General features: G+C 38.1%; 1 protein-coding gene across 14 annotated transcripts in view; it reads left to right on the top strand.

Moving 5' to 3' along the window:
* FARS2 (phenylalanyl-tRNA synthetase 2, mitochondrial) overlaps positions 1-18,504 on the top strand; it is a 231,091-nt gene that overhangs the window by 41,692 nt on the left and 170,895 nt on the right. For 12 of the 14 annotated variants that reach the window (XR_011683305.1, XR_011683332.1, XM_071452559.1 and 9 more), the window contains one exon: positions 12,764-13,399. The exons of the other annotated variants lie outside the window; for them this stretch is intronic. Coding sequence is in view for 10 of the 12 variants with exons in the window: in XM_071452515.1 (XP_071308616.1) it covers positions 12,764-13,399 (636 nt within the window). In the remaining 2 variants the exon portion in view is untranslated. The remainder of the gene's footprint in view (positions 1-12,763; positions 13,400-18,504) is intronic. 14 annotated transcript variants of the gene reach the window in all.

Genomic DNA, 18,504 nt, shown 5'->3' with positions numbered 1-18,504 from the left:
TTTTGCAACAGTCTGTGATTGAAGACCCCTCCACTGGATGTAATTCTTCTTTAACTGATGTTGAAATGTTAACATCATGCCTTGATTGCTTTCCTTTCCTTTGAGCTGTGCTTCTAGTAAGAAGTAAATAAGAGCTGAAAAGACTGACTTCAGTTTCATTTTGTTTAAATTCTGGTCTTCACAACTCTTTGGTAAACTTTGCTACACAGTAAACTCACTCAACTTTTTTTGCTAAATAACTTGCCCTAAACAAAAAGTTAATTTTTCTTTGGTGGCATTGCTCTTCAGCTCTGAGGAAAATTTAAACATTCCTATCCAGTCTATTGATCCTTATTTATCACAACTCCTCTCTCTGGTGTCAAGAAGTGAACCACACACTGAAAGCAATCAGAACTGCTTGAGTCAATCTAATTATTTCTCTGTCTCCCAGCAGATGACAGAGAGAGGAAGTGGAAAAGGAGAGTTTCTAGCCCAGATGCCAGTAAGTGCATTGGAATGGCAGAAATTAAATGGCAGAAAGGTCCAGGATAGCAGCTTTTACTTTCAGAATTAAAAAGCCTTCATCTTGAGACCTTTCATCCTTGGCTGGTGAGGTAGAAACATGTGGAAATGTTTAGTTGTAATTTACAAATATGAAAGTGCCACATGCAAATTTTAGAGGTACTGAAGTTAGGTGTTTGTGCAATTATGTATAGAAATTGTTGCAGTTTTGCTTACATGTTTTTGAATAAATTGCAAGTTCACATTTGGGTATTCAGTAGATTTGTAGATGAATCAGGTTGATCAGATGTGATAAATATGATTTTGTCTACTCATCCTCAAAAGTAGTGTCCAAATATTCATATTTTAATGCTGCATATAAAATGAGATGATGTGCTAGGCCAGATTTTGTTATATCGTATTGTAAGCTGGACAAATTTCCTGTAAATCTTTTGATTCTTTGAGTATAAATGGTATAGTAACATGAAAATAAAGTTAATATTTTTTTAAGACCAAATAAGATAAGAGCTACAGAGAAAAATACCCCCAAAATGAAAACAGAGTCAATCCCTGTGTTGCTTACGTGATAGCCTATACTTGGGAAATTGTACCTTTGAGCTAGCAGGTACAGAGAAGAAAACAATTCTGAGCCATCATTTTTATTTATTAGCTCTAGGCAGTGGTCCCTGGCATTCCAGGAATGTAATAGGAAAGTTTTGCAGTGAAAAAATATTGGCACACATCATAAATCTGTGGCTGAGTTAGGTGTTGTGTAGATGCTGGTTATGTTTTTCTTTGCTAAATAAAACCTGATTTTCCTTACCTGGAGCTTATTGTAGTAGTAGTCTTTTGGTTTTTTATTTATGTGTGGGAGAGGGGGCCGTACCTTTTTGCCATAAAGCTAATTCATTGTGGCCTTCTCAGGTCCCACGTAGTTGATTCTGGTCTCAGCAAGTCACTGTTTCCCACCTTATTGCACATTGAGACCTACATCTCTGTTCATTAATGATTTGGTTTCTCAGTATATTACAATGCTTTTAAATTCCACTCTGGATTTGGTTTTCCTCTGCCCACTGGTCATCGTAAAGATTATAATGTAGGATTATTTAGCACTTATATGTGGTACCTGTCACTACTGACCTCACATTTGTTTCTGATTGCCTATGCTGGCAGCACCAGGCATGACAATTTCCCTTTCATGTGCTGTATCTTCATATTTTGTCTTTAGTCTTCCTGGATTCAAGGGCTACTGTAGTGGTAACAATGCATGGTGTAGTAGACAACCTCTGGCTGTTTCATGACGTTGGTGAGGCTTGCTTTCTTTTTCCTTTACTCTGAAGCTGTTGTGGGCCTTGTGTGAGCTCTGCTGAGCCAGTTCAGCAAATGCTGGCTGCTGTGTCAGGCTGGCATCAAACATTTTGGCCCCTGCAGAGCCAAATCATAAGGCTGATGGTGTGCTGTGGCTTTTGGCCAAGTTTTCACTGGTAAATATGATTAAAAGACTCTTAATTGCTTGCTTTAGCTCTTGTAATGTGTTATGTTTGAATCTCAGATGACTGTTAGTTCTCACAGGTGATACAGGAGAGATAACCACCCATGTAATTCTCTTTTCCCTGGCTGGACTGGGAGGCTGACATGATTCACTCTGCGAAATCACTGAGGCAAAATCAGCAGTGGGGTTAGGTACAGTGTGAAACTTCCCCAAAGGAGGTCACCAACAAATAGAGTTTGGTAGATGACAAGTTGACTGTGAGCCAACAGTGCCCTCACAGCCAGGAGGGCCATGGTGTCCTGGGGTGCATTGGGAAGAATGTGGCCAGCAGGTTGAGGAAGGTGATCCTGTCCCTCTGCTTGGCCCTGGTGAGGCCACATCTGGAATGTGGTGTCCATTTCTGGGCTCCTCAGTACAGGAGAGACAAGGAGCTCCTGGAGAGATTCCAGTGGAGTGCCACAAAGATGATTTGGGGTCTGGAGCATCTCTTATGAGGACAGACCATGGTATCTGGGCCTGTTTAAGTCTGGAGAAGAAAAGACTGAGAGGGCATCTCAATAATGCATATAAATATCAAAAAGGCAGGTGCCAAGAGGATGGTGCCAGACTCTTTTCAGCATTGCCCAATGACAGGATGAGGAGCAGTGGCTATAAAATAAAATACAAGAAGTTCCATCTCAACATGAGGAAGAAGTTCTTTAAGTTTTAGGTGACAGAACTCTAGAGCAGGTTGCCAAGCTTAACAATTCTTTGCTTCTGTCATACAATTTCTTCATTGAAGTAAATGCTGTCCTTGGTTTTGGTAAACTGTGACCAGAGGTGAAATACTATTTAGAGGATGACAATTTGTGAATGCCATGCTGGATTTTAGGCCAACCCTGCCATGGAACAGGTACAGCAGCAATGGTCAGTCCATCCAGTTTTGCATTTCCCTGTTTGCCTCAATAAAACTTCATTTATATACCTTTCCTATACCATCTTCCTTGAGTGCCTTCTACTTCTGCAGTTGATCTCTCCTGATCAAGCTGAAAACATAATTTTAATTACAATAACATTGAAGTTTGAGCCACAATACAAGCAGAGCAATGGCTCTGTAATTCTTGCTCAAGGAATGTAGGTTTGAACCTTAAAAATCTGCACATTCAAGGACAAGATTGTTTTGATGGGAATATCTCACTTTTTCTGAGCTGTTCATTGTGGTTCCTAATGGGCAGTTCTGGCAAGCTGCTCTCAAAACATTTTGATTCTGTTCACAGTTAGCAGTTATACTTGTTGAGCTGTTGATAAAATGATATTGCAAACAACAAAAAATTCTGAACACAGAGAAAAATGGCAATATAGTCAAAACAATTTGGGAAAAAAAAGGTGAAAGCCAAGAAGTTGAAAGACAGTGCTTTTGACTTGGGAGCTGCTGCACTAATGGGTATAAATTATGCAATACTTTTCCCATGGGCATACTGTAGAGCTTAACTGGTTAATGGCTGAAAAGCACTTTGAGATCCTGTGTAGAGATGTGCTTTGGAAAAGCAGAGTGCTGCTTAATGGAAGTCTAAATGCTGCTGCATCACACTGTTCTGGTATGTCTGTGAGTCCAATTGGTGTCAATAGTGATTAAACCTATGGATCACATTGTTGGACATGTTTAACATTTGGCAAGGTGAGTATGGGTATGTTTTGGTAAACCAGAATAAATTATTAAATTGCTTTATTTGACAATCATCATATTTAATCCAAATTTTAGATTAGTTTTTATATACTGTGATGCTTTGGATGCTTTTCAGGTTTGCTTACAGTGAAAACTAGCATTGCCTACTTAAAAACTAAGCCTTCAAATTTATTGTATAAGGAGTGCTATGTAAAATTATAGTGTACCTGGCCCTAAAACATACTTACATTATAAATATATAAAAATTAAAAATAAATTTGGAGTCTGACTGAAGTGCCTTTTTCTTAAATCTTTTTCTTTTGCAAGTTCCTCTTAAGGAGAAATGATACTTGGAAACTCTTGGAAGTGATTTAGGTCTTCAGTCTGTTCAGAGAGTATAGATTTTAACATCTGATTTTACAGAGTGGTTACAGTTTTGTCTTTGCTTTTCTTCATTATGATTTGTGAGGAAACCTCAAGAATAATGTGCTTTTTTGGTTTTGTGTGTCTTTCCCTTGTGCAAATTGGTTTTTTTTCCCCATTTACTTATGTCAAATTTCAATAATAAGTGGTTTCTGTCATGACAATACCTTTTAGCTCACATGCTACCTGGTAAGCAAGTTTATTTGCAAAGAATGTCACTAGGAGAAATGTCTTGAAGGAATCAATACCTAAAAGCATGAATTCTAGACCTAGAGCAGCACATAGTCCCTTTTAGAAGTTAGTACCTGTTATTACTGAGTGTGATGTTTTACTCACTCATTAATTTACTGTTTTCTTCCAAAGCTTATGAATGTGAACAGGCAAATGAAAGTGATTTAAAAAATTTTTTCCTTCCTGTTTTCTCTTTCAAGTGCTTAGTGTGCACTGCCCTAGCTTGATATCTTATTGCTAACCCCTTTGTATGGCTGCCAAGTTTTCTTGCATAATTTTCTTGACAAATGGTTTGCTCATTAATATTTCAGGCCTGTTCCAACCAACCTCAGACAAGTGGTATGCCCCAGGCAGGGAAATGTAGTTCCTTTCTTAGGAGCCTTCTAATCTTTTCCTTAAATGCTTTGTCAGAGCCCATGACAGATAAATGAAGATGGTGCAGTTCAAACTAGAGATGACTTATTTGTACACACGTGACCCTACGTTTTCCAGCTGGGAGATACAGTACTGCAGTGGAGTCTCCACTGCAAACATCCACATACTCTCTTCTTTATCCATCCTGAAGTCTGTGAGACTTATTGATTCTGAAGGGGAATCTGTAGAGATATTTGTCTCTCTTTTTTTGATTGGCTGTTGAAATATACATAGTCCTGATAAAGGCTCTGTCTGTTCACACTTTCATTATTTCTGTAACAGAGACAGACCAAGGAATGATACCACAGCTGAGTTAGAGCTTAAGTTGAGACCAAGTTAATATCACAGCTAGGTCTGAGGTGCAGATCTCTGGTGATATTTTGGCCTAAGATGATAGCAAATTTGTGAAACTGATCTCTTTAAAGCTTGATGTGACGAAAAATTGATATGACACAAAACTTGCAATATTCCTGCTGCTACTTAGGGTTGAAACATCCTATTGTTGATTACATACATATTACAGCCATGAAATAACTCCTGGGTCTTAAATACTAATTATGCTTGCTGGTTTATAATACTACTTAAATTATTCTAACTATACCATGTTGGCTAGGGTACTACTAAGGAGAGCATCCGGAGATCTGTGGTAAGTCATAGATTTCCCCAGTTCTCCAGAAGAACGGAATAACAATCAGTACTATGGGGATACAGCAGGTAAAGCTGAAGACTTTCTCATTTGTGGATGAACTTAATGGTTCATGTTTGCTGCCTCCTCTGGCATGTCCTGGCTAAATAATTTGGTTTCCCCTGCTGTCTTTTCCACTGTCACTAGGTCTGCACGTGTCCCATTCTTGGTATTTAATAACCTTTTTAAAAAAGGTATTACTCCCTCTTCCTGTTGAGGCGGGATGAGGTCTCTGAAGTTTTATTATGCCCAAATGGTGTAGCTAATCAGTGAGAACTAAGAAGGTACCCCACTACAATAAATACTGCTAATATTTAATTTCTAAACAAATTTATTTTTACTTATATGAAACTCTGTAGGAGTAAAATTCTTGTGGTGTATGCATCTGTAAAAACACATAATGAGTTGCAGGTACTGAAGGAAAAAAGAAGGCAGAAGGAATAGTGATAATCTTGCAGTGAGGATTTTATAGGTGTTTAAGTGTCTCTGTCCCTTTCATCTGACAGTTATTTACAAATGCAGAAAGCTGTTTGGCAGCACTTTCAAGGCACTGGAAAAAGAATATTCCCTCAGCAGCCAAAGGTAGTGTTTTTTCAGGTTGCATTCCTTGAAAACTGGATATATTTAAAGGCAGTAGACACATTTGAGAATATTTGAGAATAATTTCTGCATTGCCTTTTCACAGTCTATAATTTGTAATGAAATGTATTCAAAATATGTTTGTGTAATGAGGATTTTCCCTTAAAATAAGGCATTGACTTTTAGCTGTTTTGTCTCATTGTGGAGGTAAGGAAGAACACAGGAATGTTGGCAGGAGATCAGGTCACAGCTATTTAATTTTTAGTAGCTCTGCCTGCCTTAGTTATATGCATTATTGGAAGTTACCACTAAAGGGCCTTATTGATATTTCTTCAGTAAATAAACTCTGTTTTAGTTTGTGGGGAAAAAAAAAAAATTAAGGTATAAATGAAAGAAAAACAGATTTTTTTCTGATGATGTTCCTTAATTTAATCTTCTGTCATGCATATATATAATTTCTTTTTCCAACCATAGTTTCTTTCCTCAGAATTTGCCTATTTTGTTTTTATTCATTTTTTTTAAAGTCCAAATGAAAAGAGTGTCATCATGCTTTTCACCTTATACTTCTCAATTACGCGTGTTAGAGAGTTTGGTGCCTTTCCACCCACCCAGAAGTCTATGTTGTATACTCTTAATACTCTATGTTGTATACATTTTTTTTTTATCTTTTGAAAAAATATATACTGTCTCAATAATTCAGCAATTTGATGTACCTGATTAGCTTGCTGATTACAAATTCCAGTGTGTAGATAATCTACTGAATTGTTTAAAACAAATTCACTGTAACTTGTCTTGTAATCTGATTAAATGAGTCTTTGAAATGATCTCATACCAGTAGGCAGCACAGCTACAAAATTTGCAAGTGTTTTGGCTACTGAAAAGCATTTTACTTGCTTTGAATCGTGTCTGGAAGCATTATCCTTTTAGTTAGCGGGAAACTTATGGATAAACCTGAACAATCCTGGAGTGACACTGTTTAGCAGGGAAACCAGAGCCTGCATCAGCCTTTGGAGGCCTGCTTGGGGCACTGAAACTTGTTGTATTGGGATAGCATTTTGTCACCATTTGGAATATCAAACCTGCAGCTGGATGGTGACTGAACTCAAGGGATGATGCAAGACATTTTGAAATGGATGCTTGCCCAGAGGTACATTTCCTTCTCCAAAGACTTGCTGCTCACTGTGGTTATCTTGGCCCACCTTGCAGTCCTGAGGGAGTGGTGCAGGTGGTTGAAGGTGTGCCACAGCAGTGGGGACTGTATTTTCTGTGTTTGCTTCCAGGTGCTCATGTGTCTGAGACAGGCCATGGGATGCTGGCCTTTGTTCAGACATTCAGCATCTTCTGCATCAGTGGAAAAGGAGCATGGTTGTTCATACCTTTCATATTTAAGAAGCTCTTATGTGTAGCACTGAGAGAAAGCAGGATCATGCCTTATCCCAGGAAAGGGTTTTTAGTTTTCTCTCTCAATCTTGCAAGCCTCAGAATGTTGCCCAAGGTGGCATTGTGATTAATGTATCACCATTACAGAGCAGACAGCCAGCCAGCTTATGACATATTTTTGCTTCAGTCAAGAAAAATAACAAAATAACAAAATAACAATAAAAAGTTCTTCTGTGTGTTTCTGGAACTTACTGACAGATTATTAACTAGATGAACTCCAAGTACATGAAAAAATTAAGAGCCAAATACTAGAAAGCTATATTATCTTGCCAATGCTTTGTAGTTCATGAAGTACTTTAATGGCGTTTGGCCATCATCAGGGATATCTGATAATATTCTGCCCTTGGAAGGTCAGGTTCTAAAATGGATCCATTCTAATTTATCTGCAAGGCTATTTCAGAAGTCTGTGTGTGTTATATAAATCCAGCATGCTCAGTAGAAGTCTGTTCTGGTGTGCAGCAATGTATCATCATTTTAAAATGAGCATTAAAAATCCGAGCTTATTATTAGTTTTGCATGCAAAACAATTTATGTTATATCCTATGAAAGGCAGATATGGTCATGGCAATACAATGATATTTGCTGCTGTATGCCTACATAGTTTTCAAAACTAAAATTCAATGCTTAGCTAAATTGCTAAGCAGACTGGTAAATGTCCAATTTTAGCAGCCTAACATATGTTTATAATTTTTGTTTCAACATATGCTATGTTGGTTGAACTCCCCTCCCCACACATACGGTAGATAAAAGCTGTCACATCACAAAATGGTGGCAGCCCAACTTTTCTAACATTTTCCATGGCACTTCAGAGTCTTGCATTAATTAGCTATTCTTGGATAGGAGACAGACTCTCATCTTTGTAGAATTTTGGTTTCAAACCCATCATGTACTTGGGTTTATGTATGCAGTAGCCCATCTGTGTTTCTGCAGCCATAAGCTGTAAAAAGCACAGGGCAGAGAGAAACGCGGTCAGCAAGAGCGAGGGTGCCCTTGGCTCACAGATGCAAACACCGAGCAAATGGCCCCACAAGCTGGCCCCTAGTTTGCTCAAACAGGAGCGTTGTCCCCCTTCCACTTTCTCAGGAGATATGAGTGAATAAAACAACATTGGTGCACAGCACTGTCTCCTTTCATTGTGGGCTGCTAAATTGCCCCTCTTTTCTCCTCCTTTTTCAAAGCAGGTGTAAGGAGGAATTTCACTGAGTCTATGATTCTTTCCTAAGCCTCAGCTGGGTAGTGGAGAATTGTGACAAATACCACTGCAGCTGTGATAATGCTGTCTTAATCCTTGCTGCACTATGACATGGAAACCTGGATTTAGACATGAAAGGACATCCCTTAACAGTACAGCAGTATGATCCCTTATCAAATCAAACTGCCTTTTGCATGTGCTCCAAAACCATGGTATTTTTTGTCTGATGTATTCTGTCTGCTATTTCCCTGTTGTCAGGCTCCTGACTGTGGTGTACTTTTAGCATGTGTAATGTCTGCTGGGCTGCTGCATGGGGAACAGTTGGTTTTCTGTACAGGAGGAAGGAGCCTTGCCCATCAATTAAAACTGCTGTAGAAATGTCATAGGGTCTGTGATACATGACTTATGTTGGCAGGTGTGGTTGTATCTGTGCCTGGTCTATGCACAGCACGGACAGGGTTGTTCTTATGCCTTTTCACCCCTGGGTGGTGTGGATGCCCCCTCCTGTCCTCTGGTCTGCCTTGGAGCTGCTCAAAAGCATGAGCTAGGTGCAAGTGTAGTTCCAAGTAATGCATGGTGTCATTCCTATCCAAGACTAGAGTTGTAGTAGACATCTCAGTATGGAGATTGAGGTCCAGCAACCTGAGCCATGGAGCTTCAGGGGAGCTGCTGAGGTACCCTGAAATGTGTCCATGGTGCTCTCTGGCTGAGGACATGTGTATTAGGAGATGGTGGGCCTGGTGCTTGCATGTTCACCTGCAGAGCTTTGAGAAACCCCATGGAGAGCTGCCAGCAGAACAGCCTGCTTCCAAACCCCTGCATCTTCATCCAGAGCCCTGTGTTGGCTCCCAGCTGCGAGCCAGAGCCACTGCCAAACCCAGAGTGCAGGATTCACTGGTGATGCTGGTGGAGGGCTTTGCCATTCATGGTAGATGCCAGTGGTGGTAGTTCAATGTCTATTTCTGGTTTATGTATTTGTTTTCAGCTTCAGAACCTGCAGCTGCTGTTTGGCTCACTGTTCTTGTTAGCTGGCTGGCAGGCCTTGCTGTGGGATTCAGGTTTTGTCAGTGTGCACAGAAAAGAGTTTTGTTTCCCTGCCAAATGAAAAGTATGGTGGAAATAAAGGAAGAAAATGATACATTTAAACTGCTTTTCCAGACGTTTAAATAAACACAGATGGAAATAAATAAGCATAAATGCATAAATTTCTGTTTATTATATGAGAACATAAGTAATTAGTGTGTTCTTAACACCAAGTATTTATTGCTAGAAGAAAGGTAAAGAGATGTCTTTATTTTCCAGTGTTGCTCTCTGCCTTGGTAAACATTACTTTGGTTTGAAGATTTTGTGTACAGTCTGCAGAGTGTAAACATATTTTACTTTCTTCTCTGTGGTTTCTCTGGCCAAATGTAACTTATCACTAGTTGACTTGAACTAAGTCCAATACCATTTTTCTGTAATGATTCTGAAAGAGGAATACGTGACTCTGTGGTGGGAGAGGGAAGTAGCAGAGTGTTGTTGTAGGACTAGAGTGTTTCTGGAACTCTGGTTGTGATACCATGTTAGGGGAACACTTAGTGCTTGCTTGCTGTTGTTTGCAGTACTTGGACTCATCTGAAAACTATAACTTTTCTTATTACTCACATTACTTACTGCTCAGATTTTGCTTTGGATTAGAATAATAATGCACATAATAATGCCATTTAACTATTTAAGGCACAGGCATAATGTTAAGATAAAAACTCTGATACAAGTTCAGTAGGTTTTTCTCCTGTACAGGTTTGTTAGGAGTATATATCACTTGCTTAGAAAAAAGAGTGTTTCTGAACTATCAGAAACTGATAGCAGGCTTCCTCATTACAAATACTGAAATATAATCAGGTAAGCCCTTGAAGATGTATATACTAGAGTCTCCCTTAAAAATAATGAGTCTTAAACAAACAAACAAGAGTGCCTCCCTAGTACTGGTGGTGCATGTTCTTATTTCTTTTTCCATAAATTTATAATCATCAAAACTGTTTATGTGAAAGTTAAGCTTCTCATGAGGTTGTCTGATTCTCAGAGGAATGATATTTAAGAAAGCAGCAAACATCACAAGAATCACGATAAAGTTATGGTAGTTTTTGTACATTACGGTTATGTGTAAGTTTTGAATTGAAGTTTTTAGAAAAATAAATGTATGGGCAGATGGTGATATTTACTTAAGGGAAGCTGAATTCATTATCTGACTAGGACTGGGTATTTCAAGCAGCTGTTTGAAAATGAGAACTCACTTTCCATGAAGGAGAACGTATGGGGTCTCTTTTCAAAATGTAAGACTATTCCTTGCTTAGCCTCTATCAGAGTGGCTTCTGATATGTATGTGAATTCATTTATTGAAGAACATTCTCAGTAATGATCAAGAGCTAATTTGATGAAATAGCTTTGTAAACTCTTTACTGCCCCCCTGCCCAAGGCAGTCATTCTTAAAAGTTTTGAAACTAGATAAAATTTATAGCTGTTACTTATTTCTAAAGTTATTCCACCCAAAAAAGGATTAAACTGAATATTCAGTAATCTTATGCTTCCCCACCAGGATTAATTTCTGTCTACTCAACTTGCCTTTATTTTGATTAATTGAGATACAATGACTTGAGGAAAAAGACCTATGGAAAACTTCTAGATACAAGCCAGAATAAAAGCCAAATGTGACCATACTAATTATCTTTTACAGATTTGATTTTTTCTGGGACTCCCTATTTTAGTATGTCTGTTCATTTGCATATGTATTTTGAAGCATGAGAGTATGAAAAATAGTCTCACCTTGTTTATTTTGTTACTTACACTTGTTTTCCTTATGTTCCTGTGGAAAGCTAGCCAGATACTGTAATCCTAAAGACTGTATCCCTTGAAGACTGTGGTGCATTTATTATTGCTTATGTCCTTTCTTCCCCTAATTCTTTAAGATGACTTTCGCAGAAAATTCTTTCACTCAGAAAACCTGTGGCCCTGTAATTCTTGGTTCATAAAGAAGTACAAGCCAGTTTGTAGCAGATGCCTTTCCCTGGTCACTTAACTTCTAATGCCTCTGCTTTCCCATGCCATAATAAGCAAATTTTAATGCTTAATTATTTTACTGGGACCTTTGCTAATATTTCTGAAGCCCATCTATAGATTTTCAAGTAATTTTTCATCTCAGAATGGGCTTATGCATAAGGAGTGACTGAAAGGTTCATCACTCTCAAAACTCTTTGGTTTTGGAATTATCTTTGAGCTCTACAGAGAATGCAGCTGTGTACACATGAAGCACAAAGCCTGTCTGTGAACAGGGAGGATGTGTAAAGATGGCCCTTTGATGGGAAATGAGTTCTTCAGTTCAGACAACTTGAAGAATCTCATCACTTTGCCTTCCTGGTATCTGACAGGCCTGCCTTCCCTGTACAGCCATGGAAGCTGTGCAAGCAGCCATCCTGGGGAACATGTGGAAAAAGGGGCTTTGTGATCACTGCAAAATTCTAACATTGGTTCTGACTTTATGCAGTCTTTATGGTGAATCTTGTGCAATACTTATATGTGAATTTAATAAGCTGTTTATATATAAATATATGTCTTGTCTGGCCATCTGTTTTTTCACAGTGGTTCAGTAGTTTGAAAGGTTAAACTGGTTTTGTCTGGCATTAAATAAGAATTAGTGATGATTGCATAGTGCATGCCACATGCATCAGGTAGATGTGGAACACGTTCTGCAGCTTCTGCTAATGGAGATGATATAGCAATAAGTTAATTGCTTGTTGTAAGCCAGTTCTGACTGCGGAAGGGCACTGTTAAGTTTCCTAGTTTCTCTGAAGTAATATGAAGTTATTGCCACATGTTGTAATTGGAGGAAAAATACTGTTTCAAAGAAGGCCTGATGTTTATTCATCTTTGAAGAGCATAATCTGGAATGGGGTTCAGGCTAGGTCTAGAGTCATTATTACTGGTGCAGTCATGCAGAAGCCTGATAACTGATTAAAATATCCAAGCTGAAATTTGACCACAAGGGTATTTTCCATCCTCTGAAGTCAAATGAGTGGTTTATAATGGGAACTTTGTCATGCTAATCAAGCAGACATTTGGATTTATCTATCCCTAAGATAATAGCAATTCCTGCAGCAACATTGCAGTTCCTAACTCAAATATTTTAAATTCCTTTTCTTTCTCTAGATCATAAAGTTTACAATGGCAATGCTCTGGAAATTCATGAGAGTAGCTAAATATTCTAAAACAACAGCTTTATCATCAAAAGTAAAAGTAAAAGGAATTTCCACCCATTCAAGGCATTCTTCATCCAAGTCTGTACCTTCAGATTTTGGTGCCAGTGTACCCTGCTCAAATACAGTGGAACTGCTTGGTAAATCCTATCCTCAAGATGACTACACCAATGTCACAGAGAAGATTCTTTCCAAGGTGGGGAAGAACTTGCACAACAGAAAACATCACCCTTTGTGGCTAATCAAGGAGCAGGTGAAGGAGCACTTCTACAAACATTACCTAGGACGCCGTGGGACTCCGCTCTTTTCTGTGTACGACGGTCTTTCTCCAGTGGTTACAGTCCAGCAGAATTTTGATAGTTTACTTATTCCACAAAACCATGCCAGCAGAAGGAAAGAGGATAACTACTACTTGAATCGTGACCACATGCTAAGAGCACACACATCAGCCCACCAGTGGGACTTGATACACTCTGGCCTAGACGCCTTTCTGGCAGTGGGAGATGTCTACCGCCGGGACACCATCGATAGCACCCACTACCCCGTCTTCCATCAGATGGAGGGAGTGCGCCTCTTCTCCTGCCACGAGGTAGGAATTCTCTAGCTGGGCTGAAAGGCATTTGGGGTAAGTTGTTTGGTCCTGTGTTTGCTGCAAGCAAACTTCAGCCACATAAACAAGGTTTGTGCATGTAAGCATGTTACAGCAACAATGATATGCTGCACGTTGATAAAGATCAAGTGATTTATCATATAGCAATAGTTTTAATTTGCAAAAAATGTAGATGGAAAATGTTGAATTTGAGAACAACTATAAAATTCCCTAGGAAAATGTGAAAAAATGGAAAGACAATATTATCGGAAGCTGGCATAGTGAAATATAATCTGAAATGAAACAACTTGTTCAGTTAATGATCTGCACAACTCAATTCTGTTTCTGTCACAACTCTCTTTTGGTGAGATCACTTTACCAAAAACTCCATCAAATTAATTCTTGAAGGACTCCTTGGATGCCAGTTGTTACAGCTACTTCCAAAGTATAGTTTTCACTGTACTTTCCTCTTTTCTTTTAATAGTGCCAACCTCATGAGAAGCTATAAATGAATGTCACTTTCTAGGGAATTGTTCCATTCTTCAACTCATCCTAAAGCTGCACTGAAGGATTCATCTGTTGCAGCCAATATTTATGTGTGTGTGGCGCATACACACCAAACCCATCAGAGTCCAGAGGCATCAGCTGAAGAGCTCTAGGTTGATGTCCCAGACTCTTAAGTTTTTATGTTTTGTTGGCAAAGCTTGCATGTTCTGCAAATGCCTGGGTGTCATTAGGTACTCTGCTGCATCATTGATCAGTGGTAAATATAAGCCAGTTTGTTTTCCAAATAGTAATTGATTTGTATAATTTGTGTATGCTTGTAGCAATACTGCCAAATTCACAGTTCTATAACTAAAACTAGCTTATTCTAATAATACTGAGATGTAGACCATTTTTAATGTGCTTGCCAGCGGGTGACAGGAGCTTGGCAGAGAAGCCTGATGCCTTTGGATGCCTGAGGGAAAACATAGGTAATCACAGAGCACTGCTTTTCTCAGTGATGGAAGGGGCTGGTGCTGCCTGCACTGCACTCTCCCACCCCGTGTGGCTGCTGCCTGTTCTGCTGTGAGCTCATACCTGCCTCTGCAGGTGTGCTGGGAGCTGGGTGGTGCTGAACCCCGCCTGCAGCTGCTTCTTGGGTAACCACAAAATCAAAATATGGCAGACTTACCCAGCCTCGTTTGTTTGCCATTATTTTCTCATAGGTCTCTTTATAAATATAATCAAGGTATATGGTATACAATACTATATTAAGAAAATACCATTTCTTAACTGTTTTTGTTCATCACAATTTTTTTTTACTTGCGCAGAAGTTTGGTCATTCAGACAGAAAAATTTTACTTGCCACAAAATTATAACATCAACATTATTGCAGGATGAAATTTCTGCAACCTTGGGTGTGATTGATCTAATCATTGAACTACTTCTTTATGAATATAGCCCTTAGGAAATTTTGGTCCTAATGATAGACTATTTCTTTCTGCTCTAGAAATTTAATAATAGGAATAATAGGATTTGAGTAACTGGGAACAGAGTTACAGAAATGTTTTCGCTGACGTGTTCTATCTAGAAATATACAGTGTTCAACAATCTAATTCATTGCACTGGAGATTGTTTCTTTTCTGTCGTTTCTTTTTCCTCAAGAAAATGATTGAGAGGTTATTGAGGAGCTTTCCATACTGATGAAGAAAGAATAGTGGTGTGGTGTATGATGTGTAAAGTGTTGTTTATTGGGCAACATAAAAAATTATAAACCTGAGCATGATCTGATGCATTCTTTTCTGCTTCAGCTTGTGTTTCAATATATACCCCTTTTTACAGTCTTAATCACAAGAGCCTTGTGGAAAAAAAAGAATGTGCAATTCTGAAATTTCACTGGGGACTGTTTCTGTGTTTTGTATTCTGGTTGCCTGTTCAGAATAATCCACATTTAAATGATTCCAGAAGGAACTGTCTGAGCGGAACAAAGACTAAATAGAGGTAATACTGCATGAGAGAAATACTCTGATATTCATTTATTTATACTCAAGTTTAAGCTGTAATCCACTGAGCAGAAATGTGTGACTGTCAGGGCCTGCTACCCTTGTCTCAGACTTTTCATTCTTAACCAGGCTACAGTCTCTGGTGAGAGGAAATTTGCACAAGTACCAAAGATCAGAATCTTTGGAACAAGGGGAAAACTGTTAGCTCTTAGCTACAAGCCCTGGGTACATTTCATGTTATGGCAATACAGTAATTTTACATACTGTTGTCAGTTTGCTGCTCTAATTTGTTCTTTTGCTTTTTACATTTATCATTCACTGTCTTCTTAGTGTAAGTGACCACAGACCTAAGAAGATGTTAGAAGAAAAACAAAAGCCTAGAGTGATTTTATAAGAAGTTGAATTTAGAGGAATTTGATGTTTGATCTCAGTTTAGGAGGTGTGGGGGAAAAGTCAATTCATCTTCAGCTGAAATTTTAGGCAGGATACAAAAGATGTAGATGTACAAAGGTGTGTCTCCTTTACAAATACCTAATCCTGTAGTCATGACTAGGTTAAAACTCCTGTCCTGTGATGGAAACCTTCAGCATAATTATTTATATCAAAGTTAAAATCAGTATGTTGAAGTAAGATCTGGAAAAACAAACTGGGTTTGGCAGCTTTACAGTATTTTTTCTGATATATTTGTGACCAATTTGGTTTTTTGGCTATATATTTTTTCATGATGGTTGGTTGATTACTTTTTAAAGAGAGAAATAATCTGTAATTCAAAGATGGGCAGGTAACTGATGCATTTCTGCAGCTTAGTATGAGTGTAAATATTAAAGTACTAAAGAAATTCCCATCACCCACACTAACTCATTGCTAAAATTAGAATAATTCATGCTTAAATTTCTCATGAACTTTTAAAAAATGTCCTTGGACTGCTATCAAAGAACATCTGAAAATAATTTAGACATGTTTTCAATATATTTAAAAATATTTTAAGTGATTATTTTCTGAATGTAATAGAAGAACAGTTAGAAATTGACTAATGTAAATAGTTAAAATCAAAAATAGCTTCCCAAATCTACTTCAGAATTCTGAACATAAAATGAGCCATTCTTCTTAAACAGGACCCCCAAATTATATCCTTTTGTATTCACTTCCTCCAGCATTCCTGTTTTTCTTCTAATTGTTGTCTTTCTTCTATAGTGTATGGCTTTTTTTCTTTTGGTTAGTACTTTGGATTGGCAGTTTTGATACTGCTGTAGTCAGATTTGAAATGGCCCGTTTTCCTGGGTGGATTATAAGAGAAATTATTTCTGTGCTATGCCATTGCCTTTGGTGCAGATCCATAATTTATGGAAAAGAGAAGAAAATCTCAACTACACTGCACTTTGTGCATGTCAGCCAGAAGAGGGAGCCAATATAAACCCAATGGTAGTCAATGAACAGATTTCAGTTGATAACAAAAAAATGTTTACACATTTGATGGAGACTTCATACGGTGTTTTATAGTCTGTACTGAATTATACATAAATTTTAAGGGGAACAGATGCTAAAACATAGGAATTGCTCCTCTATTTTAGTAACCTTGTTCCATTGGAGGCCAGTACAAAATTGTTTCAATGAAAACATGATGCTCTCATCAGGCTTGTTTGTGCTAGAAGTAGTAGGGGATACATCTTTATTCTCCATTGAAATGCTTATGGTAGAAATGAAAACTTTTTTGTTAGAATGCAATGGAAAAAGGTTGAATATTCTAGTTGCAATAAAGGATTGCTCCTCCAAAGCACTATGAATAACTTTTTAAAAAGTCAGTATTGTAGCTTCCAGTGTTTATATCCTGAAATGTAAAGATCTTTGTTCTAGGTAATAGGAGATTAGTAGATTTTTCTATTTTTCATCTAAATACATACTCCTTTCCTCATCTTCCCATACTTCAGTACCTTGGCAATATTCCTGTTATATTGTTAAAAAGAAAAAGATGTTGGTTTTATCCTTTTCCTTGTGGTATGGGATGATGTGAACTTGACCACTCATCTGCATTTTTTTTTTTTTAATCAAGTGCCATGCTATGTTTTCCCCTTGGAAAACTTGTGTCTTTAGGTTTGACTTCTCCAGAATCCTATGTTACTGCAGGTTTGGACACTGTGATTTTTCTCTGACATTGTATCAAAGAAGAACTTCTTCCTGTCTTCAGTCCCCTTTTTTTAATCCTCATATGTAAAGGAATTTCAATCAATTTAAGTTCCAGGGATCAACCTATTTAATTGAGTTATTTGGAGCTTTTAGTTTGTCTGAGAGTGCTTGTGAGAGTCAGTGGGAGTCATAATAGCAGTTTTTAGCTGGGCACCAAGGAACAAATATTTTAAAAGGCTTAAATGACCAAGGAAAGGAGCCCTTAGCCTTGTACAACTTATAGATAGGGTTGTGAGCAAAGCATGGGTCCCAAAGAGCCTGGGAGCTGTCCCTCCTTCTCACAGGGGGCAGCAAGGCCAGTACAGGAGCAGGGGCATTTGAACTAGATCCATCTGGGTAAAAAAAAGAGCAGCAGCATTACTTTGCTAGAATATTTGGAGGTGAATTTATTCCTGAAGCTGCAGTTGAACTGAGTGGTCACAACGAAGAGCCTGGCTAGTTTAGGTGGAACTGATTTCACTTTCTCCAGTATTAATCCAAGTAGTGAACATTGTATGATTCAGTATTTTCCAAGTTGTGTTGTATAAATCATGCCATAATAAATAGATCTTCACTGATCCAAGGATCCAAATTGTATTCTTTGTTATTTTTAGTCAAAAATTTGACAGTGAAGGGCATCAGAAGGTCTGTTAGATTTTCATAGTGATCCATGGTCTAGGAAGTTTGAAAACTGAGGGTGCATCTTTTACTGCAAAGACTTCACTTTTTTTCAGACATTGTCTTACTTTTTGTCATCCAGCTTAAAAAAACCAAACCAACAAAGCTTTTCAGAACAAGGCCATTAAATCTATCCAATGCAATATTTAAATTGTGCAGGAAAAGAAAAAAAGAGGAAAGTGTCCACAAGTGTATTTGGGAAGTCTAAGGTACTTAAAAGTGAAGGAATTACTACTGCTACAAAAACAGAAGTTTATGATAGATGTCTCATTACATCAG

This window comes from Agelaius tricolor, unplaced genomic scaffold, assembly GCF_023055355.1.
Source record: "Agelaius tricolor isolate 1412-34295 unplaced genomic scaffold, bAgeTri1.0.p SCAF_2, whole genome shotgun sequence".
In the NCBI taxonomy this organism is placed as follows: domain Eukaryota; kingdom Metazoa; phylum Chordata; class Aves; order Passeriformes; family Icteridae; genus Agelaius; species Agelaius tricolor.
This window is presented reverse-complemented; position numbering and strand designations above follow the sequence as displayed.